At 48.8% G+C, this 26,001-nt stretch overlaps 2 protein-coding genes across 7 annotated transcripts in view; both read right to left on the reverse strand.

The window, feature by feature from the left end:
• Position 1: 1 nt before the first annotated feature.
• On the reverse strand, positions 2–6,208 carry adat1 (adenosine deaminase tRNA specific 1). Of its 4 annotated transcripts, XM_077022602.1 has the most exons (9): positions 5,798–6,208; positions 5,623–5,691; positions 5,382–5,436; positions 4,414–4,544; positions 3,722–4,289; positions 2,463–2,608; positions 1,810–1,909; positions 1,437–1,523; positions 2–557 (listed from the first exon to the last, which is right to left on the reverse strand). In XM_077022602.1, exons 1-9 carry the CDS (start codon positions 5,934–5,936, stop codon positions 332–334), a joined length of 1,521 nt encoding a protein of 506 aa, XP_076878717.1. In that variant the 5' UTR covers positions 5,937–6,208; the 3' UTR covers positions 2–331. The 4 variants fall into 4 exon arrangements, with proteins under 4 accessions (XP_076878717.1, XP_076878719.1, XP_076878720.1 ...); XM_077022604.1 differs by lacking the exons at positions 5,382–5,436; positions 5,623–5,691; positions 5,798–6,208 and adding exons at positions 4,676–4,743; positions 5,146–5,341; XM_077022605.1 differs by lacking the exons at positions 5,382–5,436; positions 5,623–5,691; positions 5,798–6,208 and adding an exon at positions 5,146–5,341.
• Positions 6,209–7,357: 1,149 nt separating this feature from the next.
• The window catches only part of wwp2 (WW domain containing E3 ubiquitin protein ligase 2), a 31,360-nt gene continuing 12,716 nt past the window's right edge, over positions 7,358–26,001 (reverse strand). For 2 of the 3 annotated variants that reach the window (XM_077022607.1, XM_077022608.1), the window contains exons 6-24: positions 23,785–23,863; positions 22,706–22,836; positions 21,557–21,878; positions 21,372–21,461; positions 20,833–21,007; positions 17,865–17,919; positions 15,987–16,068; positions 15,121–15,249; positions 14,595–14,673; positions 14,305–14,376; positions 14,047–14,135; positions 12,242–12,401; positions 10,726–10,859; positions 10,472–10,612; positions 10,052–10,172; positions 9,715–9,819; positions 9,188–9,284; positions 8,679–8,751; positions 7,358–8,595 (exon numbers count right to left, since the gene is read on the reverse strand). In XM_077022607.1, the coding sequence (XP_076878722.1) occupies positions 8,496–8,595; positions 8,679–8,751; positions 9,188–9,284; positions 9,715–9,819; positions 10,052–10,172; positions 10,472–10,612; positions 10,726–10,859; positions 12,242–12,401; positions 14,047–14,135; positions 14,305–14,376; positions 14,595–14,673; positions 15,121–15,249; positions 15,987–16,068; positions 17,865–17,919; positions 20,833–21,007; positions 21,372–21,461; positions 21,557–21,878; positions 22,706–22,836; positions 23,785–23,863 (2,234 nt within the window). In that variant the 3' untranslated portion in view covers positions 7,358–8,495. The remainder of the gene's footprint in view (positions 8,596–8,678; positions 8,752–9,187; positions 9,285–9,714; positions 9,820–10,051; positions 10,173–10,471; positions 10,613–10,725; positions 10,860–12,241; positions 12,402–14,046; positions 14,136–14,304; positions 14,377–14,594; positions 14,674–15,120; positions 15,250–15,986; positions 16,069–17,864; positions 17,920–20,832; positions 21,008–21,371; positions 21,462–21,556; positions 21,879–22,705; positions 22,837–23,784; positions 23,864–26,001) is intronic. The other variant, XM_077022609.1, reaches the window with a different exon arrangement.

The following is a 26,001-nucleotide window of genomic DNA, read 5'->3' on the forward strand; positions in this document are numbered from 1 at the left end:
ACACTTGTCACATACATTTATTATAACTGCACATAGAACTCTGAACTTAAGACAGACTATAATCCAATCAGATGCCCGATTGTTGAAAGCAAGCAGCCAGACTGTTGGGTCAGTTTACACACCCCTTTACACACACACACCAGAATGGCGGCATCGACTGTACTTTTCTGCACCTTTGGGCCCATAAAACTCTATTTAAAGCCTCTTTGCCCTAAAAATCCATTTAACGCCTCACTGCAAAGAGACGAGGAGGTCGCGACCTTGTTGCCAAGACGACTTTGTGACTGTGACTTTGCCACAGTCAGTACTGTGCTTGCTGCAGTGCACAGGATTAGTCTCCAGTGAGGGTTCTGTCTGTGTCTTTATGGGTCTGTGTTTGGGTCAGGTGCTGGTCCTGTTGCAGGCAGGGGGCTCGGTGGATATCTCCGCTGAATTGCAGCAGCTGTCGGGGGCTTCTGGGCCACAGTGTGAAGGCGTGGGTGCGCAGCAGGGTCCAGGCTTGCTGGTATTCCTCTGCTGCTTGCTTATAGTCCCAGTACGAGCGGAGCTCCCTCCCCCTGCAACACACAGATTGCTAGTGTTGAACAATGGGACATAACGGGCTTCACCTGGACCGAGCTACAGCTACACCGCCTGTCCCGCCATTCCAACTGCTGCCTTCATTTCATGAGTAGAGGACAAGAACAGATAACCTGAGAAGCAGCCAAACGCTAACCTCACACTTACTGACCCTAATGTTAACATTAACCTAACCCTAACCTCACTCTTACTGACCCTAATGTTAACATTAACCTAACCCTAACCTCACACTTACTGACCCTAATGTTAACATTAACCTAACCCTAACCTCACTCTTACTGACCCTAATGTTAACATTAACCTAACCCTAACCTCACTCTTACTGACCCTAATGTTAACATTAACCTAACCCTAACCTCACTCTTACTGACCCTAATGTTAACTCTAACCCCACCCTAACCTCACACTTACTGTCCCTAATGCTAATACTAACCTCACCCTAACCGTCCAGAACGTACAACTGCACCCCAGAGACCTTCACACTCTAAACACGAGTTTTTAATACCAGTGAAAATGTCACTGTTGAATACACAGAACTTGTAAGTACACATATATTTTACAGTCTTTGATCATACAAGTTATATAATAATGTGCAGATGAGGAGCACACAGTCTGTATGTCGTCTCTCTGGACAAAAGGATGAATTCACACACTGTACCTACATCACTCAGGACCTGAACATTACATCAAATGTGCTGTTGTGAAACAGAGACACAGAGTTCAGTAGTGGGGCTGGCTCTGGAGGGAGGGGGGGGGGCAGTAGGATCAGGTGATGGGGCCAGGTGCAGAACATGCACTGTTCCCCACAATGGACACACACACACACACACACACACACACCTGGGGGGTGGGCTCACCTGAGGGACTCTGGTAACTGAGAGTCTTCAGTTATAGCCAGAAGTTTCAAGAATGAATGAAAAAGTTCCAGCTTGCTAATGAACGATCTATATGAAGAAAATAATATTAGAACATAATAAACAAATGTCCACTGTTAAAGCACAGGGGCACAATGGAAAAGAAAATAAAGACACATGGGTGTGCACACTGAGAACTAGTGTATGTTTGGGTAAAAAGCTATAAATATGGAGGGTGCAAGTGGGGGGGGGGGGGGGGGGGCACACGTGTGGATGGTGTGTGTGTGTATATGTAGGGCACTGACTGGGCACATGTGTGTGTGGCACTGACCGGGTGCATATGTGTGGTGTGTGTGTGTGTATGTGGGGCACTGACCGGGCCTGTAATGTCCCCCGTGTTTTTTTCGTTGCTCCTTGCTTGTATCCATTGGCAGTGACATCTAGAGGCTGGGTGGAGACAGCGCACCAGCTTATAGCTGAAACACACACACACACACACACACACACACACACACACACACACACACACACACAACAGCTCTGACACCATCAGTAAGACTAATCTAACCTGCTACACTTTGCACAGCACCGTTCTACCTGGAAATACATCACGTATGAGGAGGGCCAATGCTTTCATCTCCGTTCCACTGCCTGTGTGATGAGCTTAGATTAAACTGCTAGCTGATATTTCTAAGAGTGAAGGTATCTGCAGGCTGGATCCCTGCCGTACTAAAGCTCCGCCTCTCTTGTAAAGGGAGGCTAGTGCAATCACAGCTGACACCTGTACATGAATACCGTGGCTAAAGAACCTGGAGGGAAAATGAGCCCAGCGTCTTCCAGGCTGCTGGTGGGCTGGAGCTGCTTAATCGCCAGCTAGTCCAAGACCCAGTGACCTTTGACCTCAGGACATAGGGTGTGTTATCTTTCTATAAAGTTTGGCCTCTGAACCTGATAAAAACAAATCTGAAGTATTGCCGGCTGAATAAATGTAACAAAACGAGCAACCCAGGCAGACGCCCCCTCACTCACCTGCCCCACATGGTACTAGTCTGGTCTGTGTGTGATTGTGGGATTGCTGCGTGTGTGGGCGAGCGTGGAGGAACTCCAGATTGGACTGCTGCAGTGCTGGAGGCTGCTGGGAGAACCCTGCTGGGAGACCCCTTACATGCGCACATCTGGGCAAAGCAAGAAAGACAACAGGGACTTGTGGTGACCTGCAGGGGCACGAGCTCCACGTTCTACAGTAACGCAGCGCACACGCGGTGAATCAGCTCAAAGACGACTTAAACTCGGCTCAGGAACCACTCTCTGCTCACCACTGTAACTGCAAGACTCCTGAGATCATTTTAATGTCTTCAGCAAATTCATAAAATGTCTTATGTCCCATCATATTTCAGAATTTTATTGCACCTTAGCAACTTAGTGCTCCCCAGTGATGACTGATGGTAATGTAAAATCAGAGAGTCAACACCACACAGCAGAGCTAGCATTGCCTCTGTGAGCTCTCCGGTCCTGCAGGATATACTGCACACGTCTCCATGAGCAGGTCTAGCCTCACTGACATGGTGCTGATGACCAAGACAAACACGCCACCCTGTACCCAGCAGTAACCACTCATTAACCACTCTGACATGACAATGGGGAAACACTGACAGCTCTGACAAACACAGCAGAGTCCCTGGATTAATGAGCCTGGATTAACAAGCCTGGATTTGTTCACTATGGGCAATAATCCGAAGTTTAACATACATAAATATTGACAACAATGACAGGCAGCAGGATTTGACCACTAGCAGAATACACAGAGACTAGCATGGGCTGAATGACTCAACACACTGCAACGTTTCATACAATGTAAAATCAAACTATGGCCAATTACATCAACTAAAATGCTAACACTGGTTTAGGGTCATCGCCAAACCCTGACGCTTTCTACATGATTAGCTTGGTTAGCTTTCTATATGATTAGCTTGGTTAGCTTCCTATATTAGCTTGACTGTTTGTGCACTCCAGCTAAACTGCCTTTTGCTCAGTGGCCACAAGCCCTTCTGATATCTACCACTCGGCAGAGAATTGTTACAACTCCAACACACCTGGTCCAGATAATTACTAGTCTTCATTACTACAGGTGGGCTAGACTACTCTCAACTACTCAAGCCTGCTGATTTTCTAACCAGCACTGGAAAAACAAGTGCTACATAAATCAAGATTTGTACTAAATTACTGGCTGAACGGAGCGTGTGCAGGGCGTTTAGCCAAACTGAGCGTGTGCAGGGGGGGTGTGTGACCTGCTCAGAGCTCTCTCCATGGCCTGCTCGCTATACGGACACTTCCCCACCACCACGGCACTGAAGTAGATGCCTCCTTGTAGGAAGTGGGACAGCAGCGCCCCCTGGAAACCAAGCACAGTCCAGCGGGCCAGTTTGTCGCTGCAGGACAGGGAGAGTGTGGGCTGGCCCCGACCCGGTTTCACACGCAACACCCCCACTGTATGGAATCCCAGTCCAGGCAGCAGGGGGTCCGCCGGGCCTCCGTACACACACTTGGCTCCAGTACGGTGAAGGTCGGGCAGCTGCTGGCCCCGGCCGCCCTCCGGGTGGTCGAGTCCCGGACCTTCAGCGGGTTTCTCCGCTGCAGTCCCACTCTCGGCCTCTAAGGGGCGCTGTGCTGTGGGCCGAGGGGGCTCCGCGCTGACTTTGAGGCGCTTGCTTGGCGCTGCCGTGGGGCTGTTTGCGCGCCGCCTCACACCTCCTTGCTCTGAAATCCGATTGGCCTCGTGGCAGTTCTCCTGCGCTGTGACTGGAGGGCAAGGCTGGGCCGGGCTGTCACTCATGGGGATGATGGAGGCGTCTCCGCCTGCATGAGGTAGTGAGGACAGCAATATCAGCAAGAGCTGTGTGAGGTGAACGAGACAGCACACAAGGTGGCCCGAGTGACGCTGATACTGTGAGGTGTGTGTGTGTGTGTGTGATTAACACACAGGGTGTGTGACTGCTGAAGAACAGGAATGTGACTCCAGGTCGTAGCCTCCACTTCCCTTTCTGATCACCAGGACAGAAGATCGTGCTGCACTCTCCCCTCAGTGCTACACCCAGCTGCTCCATCAGATACCTGATACACACACACACACACACACACACACACACACACACACACACCTGAGCTGTGCTGGCAAAGAACAGAGAAGACTGAAAATTTATTAATTCTCTGATAGGGAAAAAACTGACAAACTACAAACTGACCACTCCATCTCACTCGACTTGGTACCACTGGAACCAAGCAGGATGAGTCCATAGATTCTGTCTAACCCCTAACCCGTTAGATTCACCAGAGCACAACAGCATTCATTAGTCATCAGTACAGCCAAGTCTGTGGGCAAGGTGGCACTACAAGCCTGAACTTTCACTGCTGAACTGCCACGGTGACCAAGATGCTCAACAGCGCGTCGCTGCCATACAAACATCCACCTGGAATGCAGGTGACCTATCAGGCATTTCACCTCTGACCTCTCCTGATCATATATTTGGGGAAGGATCTTATTGTTCAGAGAGCAGCTGCTTTTGATATGCTGGTTGAACCATATTAACCCCAACACCATATCAAAACGAAAATCTTGCACAAGAATCGCTGAACAGTGACATCCTGCCACCCTAACATATATCAACTAAACCCAACACCCTAACTGTAACCCTAACACCACAACATCCAACACCTTTTGATTTTCTTGTATTAGGGTGGGTGACGAACACACCCAAAAGTACGGACAACCCTAATGCAGGAAGTATAACTTGTCTGACGCCAAACCCACACCTTTACACAAACAGAACTTGGGAAACAAAGGGAAAACCTGCATACGAATTTATACAAAACACAGAGGAAGCGGTGATCCACGTGGCATTCATAAAAGGCGCCGATGAATGAACACACACGTGACTTGCGCGCGCTCACCTCACGCAGCTGCGCCTCGCGACCACCTCCGCGTGGCTGTCGTTCAGGACGTCACCTGGAGGGGAAACCTCTTCTAATAATAAGTCTTTCACAAAGGCGTTTCATTAAATAATTAAATAATTATTTATATATATTTATTAAATAATTCTGTAACTGTTCGAAGTATATCTGTATTACTAGTGCTAGTACGGGTGGGAGGCCACACGTTCCCTTAACGTGTGTGTGTTCAGGTTTATTTTACCTTTAGGACTCATGGCGGAGCGACCGATGCATTTAGTGCCCGTCCCCAAAGCGACAACTTCCTTTTTCACTAAGGACAAGAGTTATTACAGTCCTCAAGGAGTTAGAAAAGTATAAATTAATTAACTCGTTTGATTTATTAACATTTCATACGGCCAGTTCCCCCCCACCCCTACCTCTCTGGCCTGGAGACTCAGAGATTTGGACCACGGCGGCCAGCTGGGTCCACTCACGCCCGGTCTCCGGTTTTCCGCGCCTCGGCAGCTCGTTAAAGCGCTCATAACACACACGGGCTATTTCATCCGCGTCCCACATCTCGGTGTCTGGATCTCCACGACCCGGTATCGCGGCCACGGCTGGTGCAGCAGCGCGGGTTAGAGAACACCGGCTATATTACTACTGCATTCTCGCAATAGGTGGCGGGTTGTTTTGTATGCCACTTTAGTCATACAAAGTCTTAGTGATTCCTTTTAACACAGAAACATGATTTCAGGCGTAAAGCCGAGAATGTAGATTACAACCCGGGGTCTAATTTTTGCTTAGTTTTACAACTCTGACTTCCGACGTCGAAATTTCAACTTAAGAGTCCTTAAACTTCTCAAGTAAACGGTGACCGTCACTATGGAAACTCATTCCCGCCACCGAAAATAAAAAATCCAGCACGTATTTTTTCCCCTCATCATTACGTAAATCGCTATATCATTATTTCGAGATACCAAGCCAATATTTTGATATTGTAAGGCATTATTTCGAGATACTAAGTCAATATTTTGAGACACCAACGAGTCACATCTGAATGGTTTGGTCATGTGCGTATACAGGTATGAGTTCTGTGAAGTATGTGCCACGGTATTTGAGCTGGGCAGGAGGCAGGAAAGGACTGTTGACATGCGTATAATGTGTTAGCATTACTGTCTTACAGTTGTGAATTACTTTGGCTCAACTTTGTGTCGTATCGAGTCCTCCAGTTTACAAAACATCACCATGTGTGCCTGAAGCTCATTACACTTCTGACAGAAGCTACAGGAACATACTTCCAACATTCCTTCATACTCCCCTCATTAAAATCCCCAATTAAAATTAGACATATGATTGCTTTATATAGTATAACTTACACATCAATATATAAAGTTTATATATGGCTATATAAACCAACCCTAACAGTTGCATTCTTCTTCATGGGTACAGACCGTTATGAGAGGACCTGGGCTCCAACATGGGCCTGAGAAACAGGGTACAGTGACCCTACTGCAGACATCACAGAGGGGCAGGAGCGTTTGGACTCTCTACCGCCCTCTAGGGGATGCAGCAATGCACCACTGTGCTGAGGGTCAGACCTGCAGCACAATCACCATGGCGCCAAGGGTCATGCCTACAGCACAATCACCATGGCGCCGAGGGTCATGCCTACAGCACAATCACCATGGCGCCGAGGGTCATGCCTACAGCACAATCACCATGGCGCAGAGGGTCATGCCTACAGCACAATCACCATGGCGCCGAGGGTCATGCCTACACCATGGTCACTGATGCATTCACTGGTGTGACATTTTGTCTTTTCATCATGTTGGGGCATGTTTATATTTGGGGGGGGGGGGGGGGGGGTATTCCACACACTGGTTCATTAAGCTGCCCACAGAAATCCAACAGACATTACAGAATGTGTCTTTACAAAATGTACAAGACCTTTACCCATCAGCCCTCTTCTTCTGCTGTAGTGAATGAGAGACCCAGGCCTGCATATATACACCTTTTTAATCAGGGATTTTTGTACAACCCTTTTGTTTCCAAATGACACATGAATTCTCATTTTTGATCTGTACAGTATTATGAGTTATTTCACAATAAGCAAAAAAAATAAAACAAACCAGAGAAATAAAATACATTTGACAAGTCTTTTTAAAGCATACACAAACTCACATCTGGTCATGAATATCGTCTCATAAGCTCTAGATATGGGATGTTTACTTTAGCTGTGCTGCTGTTTCAGAAGTTTGTAATTTGTTAAATTTTTTTGTGAGAATTTGCTTTGTAGGTTGTGATGGCGGTGGTGGTTGGGGGGAGGGGTCAAGATACAAAAAGTATCTTCACATTGCATTAATATTAATAATCACATGAATATTTTCACATTTCACTAGTGCCTGGTTCTTTACTGACTTTATCGAAGGTCTCATGGCCTGTCAGATCACAGGACCTGTAACCTTCCCTGTTGCCATAGTAAAGAAACTTTGTAGTGGCACCAGACTTTCCATAGCAACTGCTGATAACAATGTGAACAACAAATATCACACTGCTAATACAGGTTTAAATCTTGCCTCAAGACATCTCATTTTAGCATTTAGCTGACACTTTTATCCAAAGCAACATACAATTATGACAAAAGTACAATTGTGAGCAACTGCTTATTAAGAGCTGGAGTCAGGGTGGCCAGTAGCAGAGGTGTGGCTTGAACTGGCAACCTTCCCATGAAGTGCTTTAACCACCACGCTACCACTGCCCAAGTCTTACACTCATCACATTTTATCACTTGTGTTACTGCTGGGCATTATTGCTGTGTGGTCTGTATTTTTGGCTACTACATACTTGATTACATTTTTTTTATTTCTTAACCTAGGACCTTTATTCAAGAAGCACATATATTAATTATGGTTGTATTCAAATTAGCTTTAGAAATAAATCTGACTGATTGACTGACTCAATGAAGGTAATGGAAAATGTTTCCTTAGTGTATCGTCACTATCGCCATGAACCCTTCCCCAACCTTCCTCCTGCTGAGTCACTCCAATCCCAGCACTCCCAGAACTCCTTGGTGTCCTGCCCCGCCCCCTCCCTCCTCCTCCTCCTCCTCCTCATGGCCCCGCCGCTCATGAACACTCATTCCTGCCCAAAGCCCTCCGTCTCCTCAATAGCAAACAGAAGCTTCTCCCTCAGCTGTTCCAGGTTCCTGTATGGTGGCAGGTCCAGTCGGTTGAAACTGCGTTTGACAAACAGAACAGTTGAAGGGAAGTGCCAGTGCGATGAGAGCTCACGAAATGTTTGAGTAAACATGAGCCGTACCACGTGTGACTTCTGGGCAGCCACGTCTCCTTTCCTACTTTGTCTATGCAGAACTTCTGTGGTCCGTTACTCCCTGAGGAAGAGTGGGGGCATGGGGATTGTGTCATCTAACCAGCATCAACATTAGTGAACTGCAGCCAGCAGTTAAGGGTTAACTGCAGCCAGCAGTTAAGGGTTAACTGCAGCCAGCAGTTAAGGGTTAACTGCAGCCAGCAGTTAGGGGTTAACTGCAGCCAGCAGTTAGGGGTTAACTGCAGCCAGCAGTTAGGGGTTAACTGCAGCCAGCAGTTAAGGGTTAACTGTAGCCAGCAGTTAAGGGTTAACTGTAGCCAGCAGTTAAGGGTTAACTGTAGCCAGCAGTTAAGGGTTAACTGTAGCCAGCAGTTAAGGGTTAACTGTAGCCAGCAGTTAAGGGTTAACTGTAGCCAGCAGTTAAGGGTTAACTGTAGCCAGCAGTAAAGGATTAGCGGTTAACTGTAGCCAGCAGTTAAGTTAAGGGTTAACTGTACCTATCAGTTCAGAAAAGCCCCCGACTGGCAGTCGACAGGTTCCTGTAACAAATTGCAGCAGGCGGATCCTTTTCTCATTGTCCATTTCCTTCACAACCTAAAGGCAGGAGACAAAGCACAGGATTACACAGGGTGCCAGACAGCACAGGATTACACAGGGTGCCAGACAGCACAGGATTACACAGGGTGCCAGACAGCACAGGATTACACAGGGTGCCAGACAGCACAGGATTACACAGGGTGCCAGACAGCACAGGATTACACAGGGTGCCAGACAGCACAGGATTACACAGGGTGCCAGACAGCACAGGATTACACAGGGTGCCAGACAGCACAGGATTACACAGGGTGCCAGACAGCACAGGATTACACAGGGTGCCAGACAGCACAGGATTACACAGGGTGACAGACAGCACAGGATTACAGACAGCCATGACGGGACATGCACACACACGCGCACACGGACAAACACATGCAGGTACACGGATACACACACGCAGGCATACGGATACACGCACACACAGTACCTGCCAGAACCAGTGAATCTGTTTGCTGTTCTTGGTGTAATGGCGATAGATGGTGTTTTTCTGCCAGTCACTGAGGTCAATCTCCTGCATCCCACACAGCATCAGCTGTGAAATCAGCACAGTCAATCAGCCAATCAGTGACACAGTCAATCAGCCAATCAGTGACACAGTCAATCAGCCAATCAGTGACACAGCCAATCAGCCATCACAATAAGCTCAGACATGTAAGGGGTTCAGGGGACAAGGAACAGTGCATTAACGATAATATGCCGGTTTTGGAGTAGACATAACCGGCATTTACTACATTTCTATAAGTGTTTGTTTTAGCCCCGCCCACCTCCAGCTCTTTCTCGTCAAAGTAGCGGAGCCACTCCAGAGGCACCACTTCGTTAAAGCCGTCCAGGAAGGCCTTGGTCTGCTCCTCCACCCCACGGGTGAACCGCCAGTCCGTCAGCAGCCTGGGAACAAACACAACGGAAGACCAATCAACACCAAGACCAATCACAACACTTATCCTAATCCAAATATTCATTTTAGTGCTGACACTATCCTCAGCCCAACATTAATACTAATGTGAATTTGTACACTAATTGTATCACCAACACAAATACAAACCGCAAATCAAAATATAACCGATGTGAAGACGAAGAGGAATACTATTATCTACAAACGATAAAACTGGGTGATGTTGAAGTCAAGGGGGAGGGGTTTGGTGGGGGAGGGGTTTAGTGGGGGAGGGGTTTGGTGGGGTCAGTACCCAATATATTCCTCTTTGTTATGTTGGGTAACGAGCTGATTCTCCCCATCGTCCTTCAGCTGGTGGGTGGACACCTTTCCCAGGATCTCCATGTCTTGTGCGAAATACAGCTCCACTCCACACTCCTCTAAGTCATTCTCCCTGACACACACACACACACACACACACACACAGTCCATGAGGGCAAAAGTAATCCACACATTGTTCTGTGTTGATGACTCTCCACACTCAAGACGTCAAAGGGCGACACTTACTTCACCCACATGATGGAGTTGTAGAACTCTGGGTCGATGGACTCCAAGTCCTTCAGAGTGGGCTTCTTATTCAGCATGCGCTTGTAGAAGGGGAGGGTGAAGCCTGTATCGATGAACTTCCCGTGGTAGAGAGCCTACAGAGCACAGAGGCCGGGGGGGGGGGGGGGGGGGGGGGGGGGGGGGGGAGAGATGGGGGGAGGGAGTGGGACAGGAAAAAGTGCAAAAAGGAGAGTTGTACATTTATACAGGTTTATAAGGGTTTATAAGGGTGTCCAAAGCCAGATTCAGACTAAATATAGGCCTATCTTGGCGGGCATGGACTGGGTGCGGCCCTGAAGTCATGCAGAATGGGGGGGTTGTGTGTGTGTGTGTGTGTGTGTGTGTGTGTGTGTGTGTGTGTGTGTGTGTGTGGGTTTTGGGACCTGTTGGTTCTGGATTCTGTCCCAGAGTGAGCTGGGTGGGGGCTGTCTGCCTTAAGAAGATATTCACCCTTGTGTTCACACTGTTAAATCATGTTCATTTATACATGCATGTACACACAATCCTCCCACCCTTCCCCACACACCCAAGAACCAATGCAGTAACAAATGTGAAATGATATACTACTTCCTCTTTGACAGGAAGTTTTCGTCCATTTCCAACCTAAATATACAGTTAAATGCACCACGTCATGCTTTACTCATGGTCCATGTGCATATACATTATAGTCATTCATAACAACATTCTCATACACAAACAGACTGGATACTCTTTACAAGCGTGTGTTTACACACTGACAATTAGGGCTGTACACATTTGTACACATTAAATGTGTACACGTTTATGTTTATATTTGGAATGTAAGCATTCACCATTGACAAATATTAATCACAGCATTTGTGTGTTTACACAGTTCAGCCCAGAGTGGGTTGACCAAACTTCGCTCACTGCCGAGAACTCATGAGCCACCATGTAGTGTTCCCTGAAGAAGCTGGTTAAGACATTCAACACATCCAAACTTCAGTGGTCAGACATTTGGACTTTCAGTGTCTAAACTGTGCATTTTGTGTTGTTGTAACAAGAGCTCAGACAGTATGTTCCTCACTGCTCCATTAGACACTCTAATACACACACACACACACACACACACACACACACACACATCACACTACATCAGTCTATTTTAATTTGTGCAATGCCAATGTTACTACAAAAACTACACTAACTTCATTAAACTCACTACAGTAACCACACTATCTTCACTATGCATTACCAACACAAAGCTATTAGTCCAAATTCAGTAAACTAGGGTTAAGGTCAGGCTTAGCATTAGGGTTAAAATGAACCCTAACCCTCATTCCATTTCTGACCTGAGACATTGTACACTCTACTACACAACACTACTCTTACTCCAAATGTGAATTCAGATTCACTTTATGGAAATGGAAGACATTTCTTTCCTAGAAATGTTTTTTCTTGTTCCAACAAACAAGATAGACAGACGCAAGCTGCTGAAACCCAGAGTAAAGAATCTCACCATGGCTATGAAGCGGCCAATGAAGCGGAAGTAGGTGAGGTGGTCTGGGTTGATGGAGGAGGCGGGGTTTATCTGCAGGCAGTAGTTATTTTTGCCAGCATACTCAAACAGACAGTACATCGGGTTCAGAACCTCATGGGAGAGCAAGAAGAACCACTCTCTGTAAGAAGAGACAGACAGACAGAGAGAAAGACGTAAGTCTAAATGTTGTGATGTAAATAATTCGTTGTAGCATCACTGCTTATGGCCATACCAGTAACCAAAACACCTAACCCTAACACATAACTTCTAACACTAACCCAATTGTAACCCTAACTCCCCTAACCTCCAACACCTAACCTCTGACCTCTAACCTCCGACCCCTAACCTCCAACCCCTAACCGTCTCTCTCCCCTGGCCCAAACCCTAATGCCTCCCCTCCCAAGGTCTAACCCCCATCGGTCTCCAAGCCCTTACCCAACTCACCTTCACCCCAGCTCTGAACTGATTGGACTTTCTCCCTGGTCACCAAGTTTAACAGCCTCTTTTCTCTTCCCTTCTCCTCCTCTCTCCCTTAGGAAGAAGTGGTGAGCCCGTGCCCTTAAAAGGTCAACAATCTTACTGTCAACTCTTTTACAAAACGTAACCCTAACACCAACATTAACCTCCAAACCTTAACCCCCACCTCTATCCCCAACACTAACCCAAGCGTAACCCTAAACTCTAACCCCGACCTCTCTAACCAGTCCAGAGCTCGAGGAGGTGCTGTGAGGACAGACAGAAACACACCAGAGGCAAACCACGTGAAGCGTACGCCCAAAAACACACACACACTTACTTTGTGGATAGAAAAAAGACCCAGAAAACAAATCCAGGAGAGACTTTACCCAGCAGTGTGTGTGTGTGTGTTTGTCTGTGTGTGTAACAGCAATACAAACATTGTCAAACAGAGTGCAGCATTTAGGAGAACTATGATCTGCAATTTAAGTTGCAGAGAGCCATCAATATGACAGAGGACCATATAAACACAGACAGACACACACACACACACACACACACACACACACACACACACACACACACACACACACACACACACACAAAGAAACAAGCAAGCGAAGCACAGACCCCCAACCTCTTGACCGTCACATCCAGACTCCAGTGAGGGTGGACAGAGGTCGGGGGTCGGGGGTCAAAACCAAGGGCAGCGGAGACATCTCCAGGCATCCCGTCCGTGGTTCTACCCTGTGGTAGAACAGCATGACCCAACCTACCATAGGGTAAAACCACTGGAGAGACACCGAGACCGACACCAAACACCACCAGGAGGAGGGGTTCCAAACACCAGGAGGAGGGGTTCCAAACACCAGGAGGAGGGGTCCAAACACCAGAGGAGGGGTCCAAACACCAGGAGGAGGGGTCCAAACACCAGGAGGAGGGGTCCAAACACCAGGAGGAGGGGTTCAAACACCAGGAGGAGGGGTCCAAACACCAGGAGGAGGGGTTCAAACACCAGGAGGAGGGGTTCAAACACCAGGAGGAGGGGTCCAAACACCAGGAGGAGGGGTCCAAACACCAGGAGGAGGGGTTCAAACACCAGGAGGAGGGGTTCAAACACCAGGAGGAGGGGTTCAAACACCAGGAGGAGGGGTTCAAACACCAGGAGAAGGGGTTCGAACACCAGGAGGACCAAAACAATGAGGAGGGGGGGGGGGTGCCAAACAAGCACACAGTGGTACTGAAGTGTTGTGATGAGACCTTGATACAGTGGACGGGGGACACTACTGGTATATAGCGTCACGGGGGTGGGGGGGGGTGGTACTTGCCTGGCAATGCCTCCATAATCCAGCCCCTCCTCTCCCCTCATGATGATGTAGAGCCTCCGGCGTAGGTCATAGGGCTTCATATTCATGATCTGAAGGGACAGGAACATTACTACCACACACACACACACACACACACACACACACACACACACACACACACACACACACACACACACACACACACACACACACACACACACACACACACACACACACACAGCAAACAGATTTGGACCAACTTGGATGTGTGAGTCTCACCTGCTGGAATGAGTCCTCAAACAGAGTCTGCCTGGATACAGAGATCTTCACATGGCTCGGTAGAGCATTGGACTAGAGAGAGAGAGAGAGAGAGAGAGAGAGAGAGAGAGGGGGAGATAGAGAGAGAGAGAGAGAGACAGAGACAGAGAGAGAGAGACAGAGAGACAGAGAGAGAGAGACAGAGAGAGAGAGAGGGGGGGGGACAGAGAGAGAAAGAACAAGTTTTAAACAGATGAAAGAGGAAAAGTTGGGGAAAAAACGGCACACACACTTACAACACACACACTTACATGACACAGGAAGCGGAACTGGTGATATTTCCATCTAAAGCTCCGGTCATATGCACCTGGAGACCCACCTTGACGAGAGCTGAGAGAGAGAAAGAGAAAGAGAGAGAGAGAGAGAGAGAGAGAGAGAGAGAGAGAGAGAGAGAGAGAGAGAGAGAGAGAGAGAGAGAGAGAGAGAGAGAGAGAGAGAGAGAGAGAGAGAGAGAGAGAGAGATTGCTTTGGCAATACTGCTGTAATCTACAGTCATGCCAATAAAGCTCCATCTTGAATCTTGAGAGAGAGGGAGAGCTCTCTGCACCTCTGCAGTGACTTTGGTACATCAGAGAGGACAATCTGTGATGGGAAAAGCAACCTAACACAGTAAACTCACACATACGTGGTCACACACACCACGGGGCACGTACAGGCACAGTCTACGCTGACCCAAAGCCTTTTGAGAGCGTGTGTGTATACGTTATTTATCCTGATGTGTGGTATCTACCCTGAGCAACACCTCTAAGAGTGCTAGTGCATGTGCACGGTATCTACCCTGACTCAAAGCCTGGCCGCGGGTCTTTGAAGGTGGTGGTGCGAGAATTGTGGTCCACAAAGTAGCGCACGCCCTCAGCTGTATACTTCATCTCCCAGCCAGGGGGCAGTGGAGGCTCCTGTATCATCCTGGAACAGGCAGAGAGTGAGGAACAGTGAAGAAGGGTGGGACTCGTGTGTGCGTGCGTGCATGTGTCTTGAGTGTGTGCGTCCGAGTGTGTGTGTTAGGAGAAGGGGGCAGAAGGTTGACCAGTGCAGAAGAACTAGCCTTCAACAACCACCTCGGAGATAAAGATTTGGGGAAAACACAAATAAAGTGAGAGCTGAGGTGAACTAGAACATGGACCTCCTTTAACAGCAGAGGAAGGTGGTGGTGACAAGCAGAAGTCCATGAATGTGGCCTTGTTCAGGGAGTTCGGAGTGTGGAAACTTCTGGAGCAGCTAGGGTGGGGCCACTGTGCCCACCAGGCATCACGCACCAGCAGGGCTAATTACCGCAGCGGTTCCACTGCGCAAATACACGTACTGAACAAACTCTTATTGTACCAGACCAGTAAACTCTCAATACTCGAGTCAGCTGTGAGTCAGAGCAGTGGGCGGAGTCCTCACATTGAGGTTTTAGCCTGGGCGGAGCCTGAGACCACAGCTACTGCCTACAGCAGCAGTACAGATCAACCAATCAGAGCACATACAGAGGAGGCGGAGCACACGACCACAGTAAGCAGATATTAGGGACCGTGTGTGTGTAGTTACACATTTACTGGAAATGTAATCCTCCACACACACACACACACACACACACATACATACATACATACACAAACACACACACACACACACACACACACACACACACACACACTCACCCTTGGGTTCGAGGGTCCTCCCATTGTGTGGTTCGTGTGTTATGGTTGACAAAGTAGACCCTGCCATTGTCTTGACGTTTCTCTATAAGAGAGAGACAGACAGGGGGAGAGAGAGAGACAGACAGACAGAGAGAGAGAGAGACAGACAGGGAGAGAGAGACAGACAGACAGGGAGAGAGAGACAGACAGACAGGGAGAGAGAGACAGACAGACAGGGAGAGAGAGACAGACAGATGGTGGGTGAGTGAGGGAGAAATGGGGTAATGATTTCAGGTTTATTTGCTAGAGCAAAACGAGGGATTTCTCCATTTCTCTTCAGGAGACAGAAATAGACTTCAGAGCACAATCAGACGTACACGGGTGGAGGTTTGAGGTGGGTGGTGTGACAGAAGACAGGCATGTGTATCTGGATGAGTGGAGAGGTGGACAGAAAGTGCCGGAACCAGAAGCAAAAAATAAAATAAAAAATAAATATATACAAATAAATATACATATAATGTAGGAAAAGTGTCGGGTGACTAAGGCATTTCACTATAGCCATGGAACACTCCCCTCTAGTCACTACTTACTCACTGTTAATGCCACACCCAACACCAACCCCTAACAACTAACATCTAACCCAAACCCCAACACCTAAGCCCAACCCAAATACATAACCCCAACACCCAACATCTAGCCCAAACCCCTAAAAACTAACATCTAACCCAAACCCCAACACCTAAGCCCAACCCAAATACATAACCTAACATCTCTAACCCAAACCCCAACACCTAAGCTCAACCCAAATACATAACCCCAACACCCAACATCTAACCCAAACCCCAACACCTAAGCCCAACCCAAATACATAACCTAACATCTCTAACCCAAACCCCAACACCTAAGCCCAACCCAAATACATAACCCCAACACCCAACATCTAACCCAAACCCCAACACCTAAGCCCAACCCAAATACATAACCCAACATCTCTAACCCAAACCCCAACACCCGACATCTAACCCAAACCCCAACACTTAACTCCAACACTTAACCCCAACCCAAACAACTAACCCTAACATCTAACCCAAACCCTAAACACCCAACCCCAATACCGATACCAAACCCTCACACCCAAACCCAAACCCTCCAACACCACCCCACCCCCCACCGCTGCCTTGGTATGTGCATGTCACTCATCCACTACGTGTTGGTACAGTCATGCCTGAATTTCTGACCAAAGATAGCACCATTCCTCCCTCTCAAAACCCCACCACACACATGAACAAATGTTCACGCACACACACACACACACACACACACACACACACACACACACACACACACACACACACACACACACATTTTCCAGAGCCAGCGCACCCCCAGGTCTGCGCCATACTGTTCTCATTAGTGAGTGTGTGGACCCTGGAACAGTAGTCTTTGCATTACAGGCTCCACTCCCCCACTCTGGACCTCCTTCTCTACCACACTGGGATCAAACTAACAGTCCCGTGGCAGACAAAGGCGGCTGTGAGGAGCAGTGTGTGTGTGTGTGTGTGTGTGCGCACGTGCTCCGTCAACACCAGACCCATTCAGCCTCAAGCCCTTTCAACTGAAGGTGAGAGTCCGGGGCGCCTGAGACCGGACAGATTCTCCCCTTGTGGAGACCACATGTGTCCGTGGGTCTTCAGCCAAACGCGCTCAAACGGACCGTGAACAGAGGAGTCTCACTGGAGACTGGCGTGTTCTAGACATACGCTGGCTTGTCCGGCCCGGGTCCAGACCTTTACGCGGGACGCGACAGGAAACGAGACTCGTTGAGACGCTACACCGAACGCCGCGCTGACCTGTGACCTGTCCGTGAATGAGTACACCGTGAGAGACAGAGAGACTTACCCCATCCTGGAGGAAGAGGGCCCAGTGGATCATTCTCAACTGGAGCTCCAGAAGACTAGAGGAGAGAGAGAGAGAGAGAGAGACAGAGAGAGAAGAGCGCTTCAGTTGAGACACTCTGGGCTTTACTGGGCGTCTTCTCTGTGCTGACGGCTGGGTGCTCCATACGCAGGTCTGATCCAGTCTGGTGGCGGAGAAGCCCGAGGAGAGACAGACCGAGCTCCCTCCGGCCCGCTGCTCCACCACACTGACTGAGCCCTACACGCACCCTGCATATGCCTTCCTCGACCCACACGGGCCAGGGCAGGAAGGAAAGCACACGCACAAGCTGTTCCAATGAGATCACTGGCTGGCCAGGAGGCCCCGCCCCCGTCTCCTGCCCCGTCCCGCTCTGAAGTCGAGCTGTTGTGAGAATGTAGCAGGGAGGTGCGATGTCTGAGTTAACTGAAGAAAACATTCATCCCTGTAACAGACGCCACAGAGTTCTCCTGCACAAAAGCACCTTTATTCACACACACACACTGGAACCTGCACTTTTCTGGCTGCCAGCTCCGTGTGTGTTTTTGGGGGTGGGTGGAGAAACATGTTTTTTTTTTGTGTGTGTGTGGAAAATTTGTATGCCTATGTGACAAACACCTTCTGTGTGCACCCCTGTGTGTGTGTGTGGACATGTTGGCATTTAGGAGCGTGTTTTAGACAGGAACGGTGATCTGTACGAAGAGCATGAGAAATTTGTAGCTGTAAGCATCTTAAGTGAGATCTAACTGCAGAGGAAGCCAGTGTCCACACCACTAGAGTTCACAGAAGACCTTTCACATGACATCTGGAGCTCTTAATCAGGGTTAGAGATCCTTTCTATTATAATTTTGTTACATGCGCATCAAAATCAAAAGCCTGTAGAGTGAGCGGTGCTGGGTGGGGCAGCTGGGTGGGGTACTAGAATGGAGCTGCTCCACCCAGAACCCTCAGCACCTCCAACAGGCCACAGCTCCTTTAAGGCCAACTGGGTCACAACGTTGAACACAGTCATGTCCTTCATCGGGCCACAGCACTGCAGGACTAAACACAGCTAGCAACCACAGCTATGAAATACAAAACATGATGAAATCGAAGGAAAGAGAGAGAGAGAGAGTGTGTGTGTGTGTGTGTGTGTGTGTGTGTGTGTGTGTGTGTGTGTGTGTGTGTGTGTGTGTGTGTGTGTGTGTGTGTCATTCACTCATTCACAGGCTCAACCCTCCCGAGTCTCTATGACTAAAAAAGGTAGAAAAAATGAAATAAACCCCTGACATCATCCCCATTGGCTCTTCCTGTCATACAGAGAGAGGGGGAGAGAGAGGGAGAGAGAGAGAGAGAGAGAGAGAGACGGGTGCTGCATTGAAGTAGCTGATAATGACTCTACTCTAAATGACGGGCAATTACTACACAAAACTGCTCTGTGTGTGTGTGCGTGTGTGTGTGTGTGTGCGCCCACAGTTTGTGTTTCTGTTTCTGTGCTATAAAGCTGTGTGTGTGCTGCCTTGTTCTGCTATATAAATGTGATGTATGTGTGAAGGTGGGCTGTGCGAGTCACAGTGTAGATGAGTGTGTATTACGAGTGTGTATTACGAGTGTGTATGTGTGTGTGGCGTGTAGAACGTACTCAGTGTACCGTAATGTTGGAGTCAGGTGTGAAATGTGTGAGGTGTGTGATGGGGGCGGCTCTGAGGCCTTCAGCTCTCAGTAAAGGACCTTCACAAGTTCTTCGGCTCTACCGCTCACTACAGCGACTTTGTCTCAACACCCTCGACGCCCGCACTCACTCCCGCACACACGCAGTCCACACCGACAGCCGCACGCATGTGCTCGGACCCACGCGCCCGCACAAACCCCCGTGCCCGAACCCCCAGCCGTGAGGAAGCGCTAATCCATGGTGTCTATGGGAACCTGCAGGTCCTGCTCTGCTGTCTGGACAGATGGAGCCCCAGAGTGGGTGGAGCTTATTCTGGTGCCAACTCTAACCCTAACTCTAACCCCAGAGTGGGTGGAGCTTATTCTGGTGCCAACTCTAACCCTAACTCTAACCCCAGAGTGGGTGGAGGTTATTCTGGTGACAGGCCAGCATGGCAGCTGGGTGGAGCTGCTGGTGTAAAATAGCTCAGCAGAGGCTCTGCGGCGTTTTTAGTAATTAAGCCAACATCTCAAAAGCAGCTTGTTATTCTTTACAATCTTTGGACACGCCCCCTGCCCTTGGCCCTAGCACTTCACCCATAATGCACTGCACTGTGTGTGTGTGTGTGTGTGTAAGGGGGGTGGTGCTCTGAGCCAATGAGTAATCTTCTACCGTGGCTCCATCACTCTCACACTCGCTAAGATGGTCCTTGGCCAACATGGTCTAGAACAGGGGTGCTCATTACGTCGATCGCGTCGGTCGATCGCGAAGGAATGTGCGTAGATCGCGTCACATAAAATAGTAGTAGATGAATCGCACATCTGCACTGACGGTTGTATTTTGATTGACATTCACGGTAGCCAATCTGCAATCCACTCAACAAATTACGTTCGCCGCCACCCCGGTAGATCTTTCTGACTTGGTCATCTTATAAGTAGCTCGCAAGCTGAAAACTGTGGGCACCCCTGGTCTAGAAGTCGAACAGCAGCGAAGTGAAAATACGCTCTGTTTTTGTGAATACAGGCTGTGAGAACGTTCTAGTAAACCTTTAGGAGACTCTCCACACCTGATTATTAGGGTTGTCCAAATGTTTATATACGTTTATCTGAGACCAGACAGGGGAGTGCAAAACAGAAAATGGTGACATCACAATCCATAAAGTACTAAAGGAGCAGGACAGGGGAGGGTGTGTGTGCATGGCACCCTGACAACAGACATGTACAAAACATAAAATGATGGTGTTCTGATCCAAGTACTCACACTCCCATACCTGAACCTGAGGGTCACCTGACAGGGCGGGGTCACGCGGGGGGGCGGGGTTACCTGGTACAGGTATCTCTGGTTGAACTGATGCATGGCTCCCTGTAGCTGGCTGCGCTGGCTCTGCCACTGCTCGTAGCTGCGCACGGACTCGGCTGTGGGCCGCTGCCACGTGGTGGTGCGTGTGTTGTGGTCCACATAGTAGAACCTCCCGCGCTGATCAACTCTCTTCTCCCAGCTACACACACACACACGTACACACACATTGGCACAGACAGACACACAGTCATAGTTTGAGGGAGCAAATGTCAACATTTTGTATGTCTGTAGCCTAAAACATACACACACACACACACACACACACACACACACACACAAGTGCGCATATCCTGGGTCTCTAGCCCACTAACCCAGGTGTGCTAATGCTAATGCTAACACACCACCACACTGCTGCAGTCCTGCTGAGCTCCTGAACATCTCCATATTCAGGGTTTTCATCTCCAGATCTCCAGCAGTCTCCACACACACACGTCACTCACACCAGCCCTACAGGTCACACACTGTCATGGACGTGTAAAACCCAGAGGGAGTGTGTAACTAACCCTGGAGGAAGAGGTCTTTCCCAGGTTGTGGTCTTGGTGTTGTGATCCACATAATACACACGACCGTGTGGCAGAACTCTCTGCTCCCACCTGGGAAAATAAAGAATGTATGTATTACACATTACACACACACACACACACCCCCACACACATTACACACACACACATTACACACACACACACACCCTGCAGGTAAGGACTCCACAACAGGCTCTGAGGGTTGATCCTCAGCTGTGGGCGGGGCCGTATCTGCAGACGGAGGCGGGGCCGTATCTGCAGGAGGGGGCGGGGCCGTATCCGTAGGAGGGGGCGGGGCCGTATCCGCAGGAGGTGGCGGGGCCGTATCCACAGGAGGGGGCGGGGCCGGATCCGCAGGAGGGGGCGGGGCCGTATCTGCAGCTGTGGGGGGGCTGTTTGCATGTGCAGCAGGTCTGAGTGTTGAGGACGAGGACACGGCTGTGTGGCAGCTCGAACCCACATGTCCATTCTCCAGGACCTCCTCTTTACCTACACACACACACACACACACACACACACACACACACACACACACACACACACACACACACTCACAATCAGTTTAAATACACTGCAAAACACAAGAATGCATTAAAGTGGAAACAGTAAATTTTTCAAGTTTTCAATTGATATTTTAAAGAACAAAGGAGGGATACGAACGCGGGCCGATACGAACGCGGGCCGATACGAACGCGGGCCGATACGAACGCGGGCCGATACGAACGCGGGCCGATACGAACATGGGCCGATACGAACATGGGCGCCCTCCCAGAAGAGCTAGAAGAGGTGGCTGGGGAGAGGGAGACCTGGGCCTCTTTACTTAGGCTACTGCCCCGCGACCCAGACAAGCTTATGAAACACGTGTATATTTGTGTGCCTGTATGTTAATGTGTTTGTACTCCTGTAAGGTAATGTGTGGGTGTGTGTGTGTACCAATATTGAAATACACTCATAAGTATACACCTCTATGGTAATGTGTGTGTGTGTGTGTGTGTGTGTGTGTGTGTGTGTGTGTGTGTGTGTGTGTGTGTGTGTGTGTGTGTGTGTGTGTACCAATATTGAAATACACTCATAAGTATACACCTCTATGGTAATGTGTGTGTGTGTGTGTGTGTGTGTGTGTGTACCAATATTGAAACACACTCATAAGTATACACCTCTATGGTAATGTGTAACACTGCGTGTGTTTGCACATGAAAGCTGAATTTGTTTTGTGTACCCATTGACTAGGGAGGTGTGTGTGTTATCTATGCATATGAGTATTGTGCAAAGTAGTGTGTGTGTGTGTGTGTGTGTGTGTGTGTAGTGGTGTGTACCTGTATGGTTGTGTGAGATCTCTGGTTCCCTATCCAGTTCTCCGTTGGTAAGAGCTGGAGGTGGGTTTGGGGTTCCTGCCTTAGATTCAGCGGGAGATGCACTAGACACAGCGGTAGAGTGTCTCTGACTCCTAAACAAACCGTGCACATACACACACAAACAACATCACCATGACACCCATTCACCATGTAACCTTAACAACCCTACACTACTTAACCGACCTTAACCCATACACTACTTAACCGACCTCAACAACCCATACACTACTTAACCGACCTTAACAACCCATACACTACTTAACCGACCTTAACAACCCATACACTACTTAACCGACCTTAACCCATACACTACTTAACCGACCTTAAACCATACACTACTTAACCGACCTCAACAACCCATACACTACTTAACCGACCTCAACAACCCATACACTACTTAACAGACCTCAACAACCCATACACTACTTAACAGACCTCAACAACCCATACACTACTTAACCGACCTCAACAACCCATACACTACTTAACAGACCTCAACAACCCATACACTACTTAACAGACCTCAACAACCCATACACTACTTAACCGACCTCAACAACCCATACACTACTTAACAGACCTCAACAACCCATACACTACTTAACCGACCTTAACCCATACACTACTTAACCGACCTTAAACCATACACTACTTAACTGACCTCAACAACCCATACATTACAAAATTAACCTTAACAACCCATACTACTCAATACACCTCCACACAGGTACAGAAGGGCTTTGTTTTACACAGGAGTGGGGGGGTAAAAGACTAGATTCACAGAGGGACACGGCCTCACAGACATCCCTCCACACAAACACACACACACACCGACACATTCCCCAGTGTGTGTGTGTGTGTACGTGCGTGTCTGTCTCACTGGCTGAGTGTGTGTGCGCACACACATGTGTCTGTCTCACCAGAAGTGTGAGTGTGTGTGTGTGTGTGTGTGTGTGTGTCACCTGCTGAGAGTGTGTGTGCGCGTATGTCTGTCTCATCTGCTGAGTGTGTGTGTGTGTGTGTGTGTGTGTGTGTCTCACCTGCTGCGGGGACTAACACTGCTGGTTGTCTCCTCACTTTGACTCCTGCGAAGGTTGAGTACATCTGTCTGTAGAATCTCTATATACACACACACACACACACGCACACTTAAACAATAAGACAATTCAAAAAGCCTACTGATACATTAGAGTAAAGTTAGTTGTGAACAGCTGTTTCTGCACTCACGACTGTGTATGTGTACACCATGTGTGTGTGTGTCAGATGGGCACTGTTGCCAAACACCACAAGAAGAAAACCATATTGATCTTCTCTTTCTACACACTCACACACACTATGTCCCTACACATAACCTCTGCCCTCATGTTTCTACGCCCCCCCCCATACATACACAATCTGTACCCTCATGTTTCTACACCCCTGCACACACACTCACACACACACTCCCAATCTCTAGCCTCATGTTTCTATGCCCCTACACACACACTCACACACACACTCCCAATCTCTAGCCTCATGTTTCTATGCCCCTGCACACACACTCACACACACACTCCCAATCTCTAGCCTCATGTTTCTACACCCCTGCACACACACTCACACACACACTCCCAATCTCTAGCCTCATGTTTCTATGCCCCTACACACACACTCACACACACACTCCCAATCTCTAGCCTCATGTTTCTACACCCCTGCACACACACTCACACACACACTCCCAATCTCTACCCTCATGTTTCTATGCCCCTACACACACACTCACACACACACTCCCAATCTCTAGCCTCATGTTTCTATGCCCCTGCACACACACTCACACACACACTCCCAATCTCTAGCCTCATGTTTCTATGCCCCTACACACACACTCACACACACACTCCCAATCTCTAGCCTCATGTTTCTACGCCCCTGCACACACACTCACACACACACTCCCAATCTCTAGCCTCATGTTTCTACGCCCCTGCACACACACTCACACACACACTCCCAATCTCTAGCCTCATGTTTCTATGCCCCTGCACACACACTCACACACTCCCAATCTCTAGCCTCATGTTTCTATGCCCCTGCACACACACTCACACACACACTCCCAATCTCTAGCCTCATGTTTCTATGCCCCTGCACACACACTCACACACACACTCCCAATCTCTAGCCTCATGTTTCTATGCCCCTACACACACACTCACACACACACTCCCAATCTCTAGCCTCATGTTTCTATGCCCCTGCACACACACTCACACACACACTCCCAATCTCTAGCCTCATGTTTCTATGCCCCTGCACACACACTCACACACACACTCCCAATCTCTAGCCTCATGTTTCTATGCCCCTGCACACACACTCACACACACACTCCCAATCTCTAGCCTCATGTTTCTATGCCCCTGCACACACACTCACACACACACTCCCAATCTCTAGCCTCATGTTTCTACGCCCCTGCACACACACTCACACACACACTCCCAATCTCTAGCCTCATGTTTCTACACCCCTGCACACACACTCACACACACACTCCCAATCTCTAGCCTCATGTTTCTACACCCCTGCACACACACTCACACACACACTCCCAATCTCTAGCCTCATGTTTCTACACCCCTGCACACACACTCACACACACACTCCCAATCTCTAGCCTCATGTTTCTACACCCCTGCACACACACTCACACACACACTCCCAATCTCTAGCCTCATGTTTCTACACCCCTGCACACACACTCACACACACACTCCCAATCTCTAGCCTCATGTTTCTACACCCCTGCACACACACTCACACACACACTCCCAATCTCTAGCCTCATGTTTCTACCCCCCTGCACACACACTCACACACACACTCCCAATCTCTAGCCTCATGTTTCTACACCCCTGCACACACACTCACACACACACTCCCAATCTCTAGCCTCATGTTTCTATGCCCCTGCACACACACTCACACACACACTCCCAATCTCTAGCCTCATGTTTCTATGCCCCTGCACACACACTCACACACACACTCCCAATCTCTAGCCTCATGTTTCTATGCCCCTGCACACACACTCACACACACACTCCCAATCTCTAGCCTCATGTTTCTACACCCCTGCACACACACTCACACACACACTCCCAATCTCTAGCCTCATGTTTCTATGCCCCTGCACACACACTCACACACACACTCCCAATCTCTAGCCTCATGTTTCTATGCCCCTACACACACACTCACACACACACTCC

Source organism: Brachyhypopomus gauderio, chromosome 11, assembly GCF_052324685.1.
Source record: "Brachyhypopomus gauderio isolate BG-103 chromosome 11, BGAUD_0.2, whole genome shotgun sequence".
NCBI lineage: Eukaryota > Metazoa > Chordata > Actinopteri > Gymnotiformes > Hypopomidae > Brachyhypopomus > Brachyhypopomus gauderio.

Bases quoted from the DNA above. Each gene is read 5' to 3' on its own strand.
- adat1 (XM_077022602.1), bottom strand. From the start codon at position 5,936: ATGTGGGACGCGGATGAAATAGCCCGTGTGTGTTATGAGCGCTTTAAC. The intron at 1,910-2,462 runs GTGAGTGAGGGG...TGTGTGTTTCAG, and splicing joins ACTAGTACCATGTGGGGCAG to CTATAAGCTGGTGCGCTGTC. The intron at 1,524-1,809 runs GTCAGTGCCCCA...TTCTTCATATAG, and splicing joins CGGGGGACATTACAGGCCCG to ATCGTTCATTAGCAAGCTGG.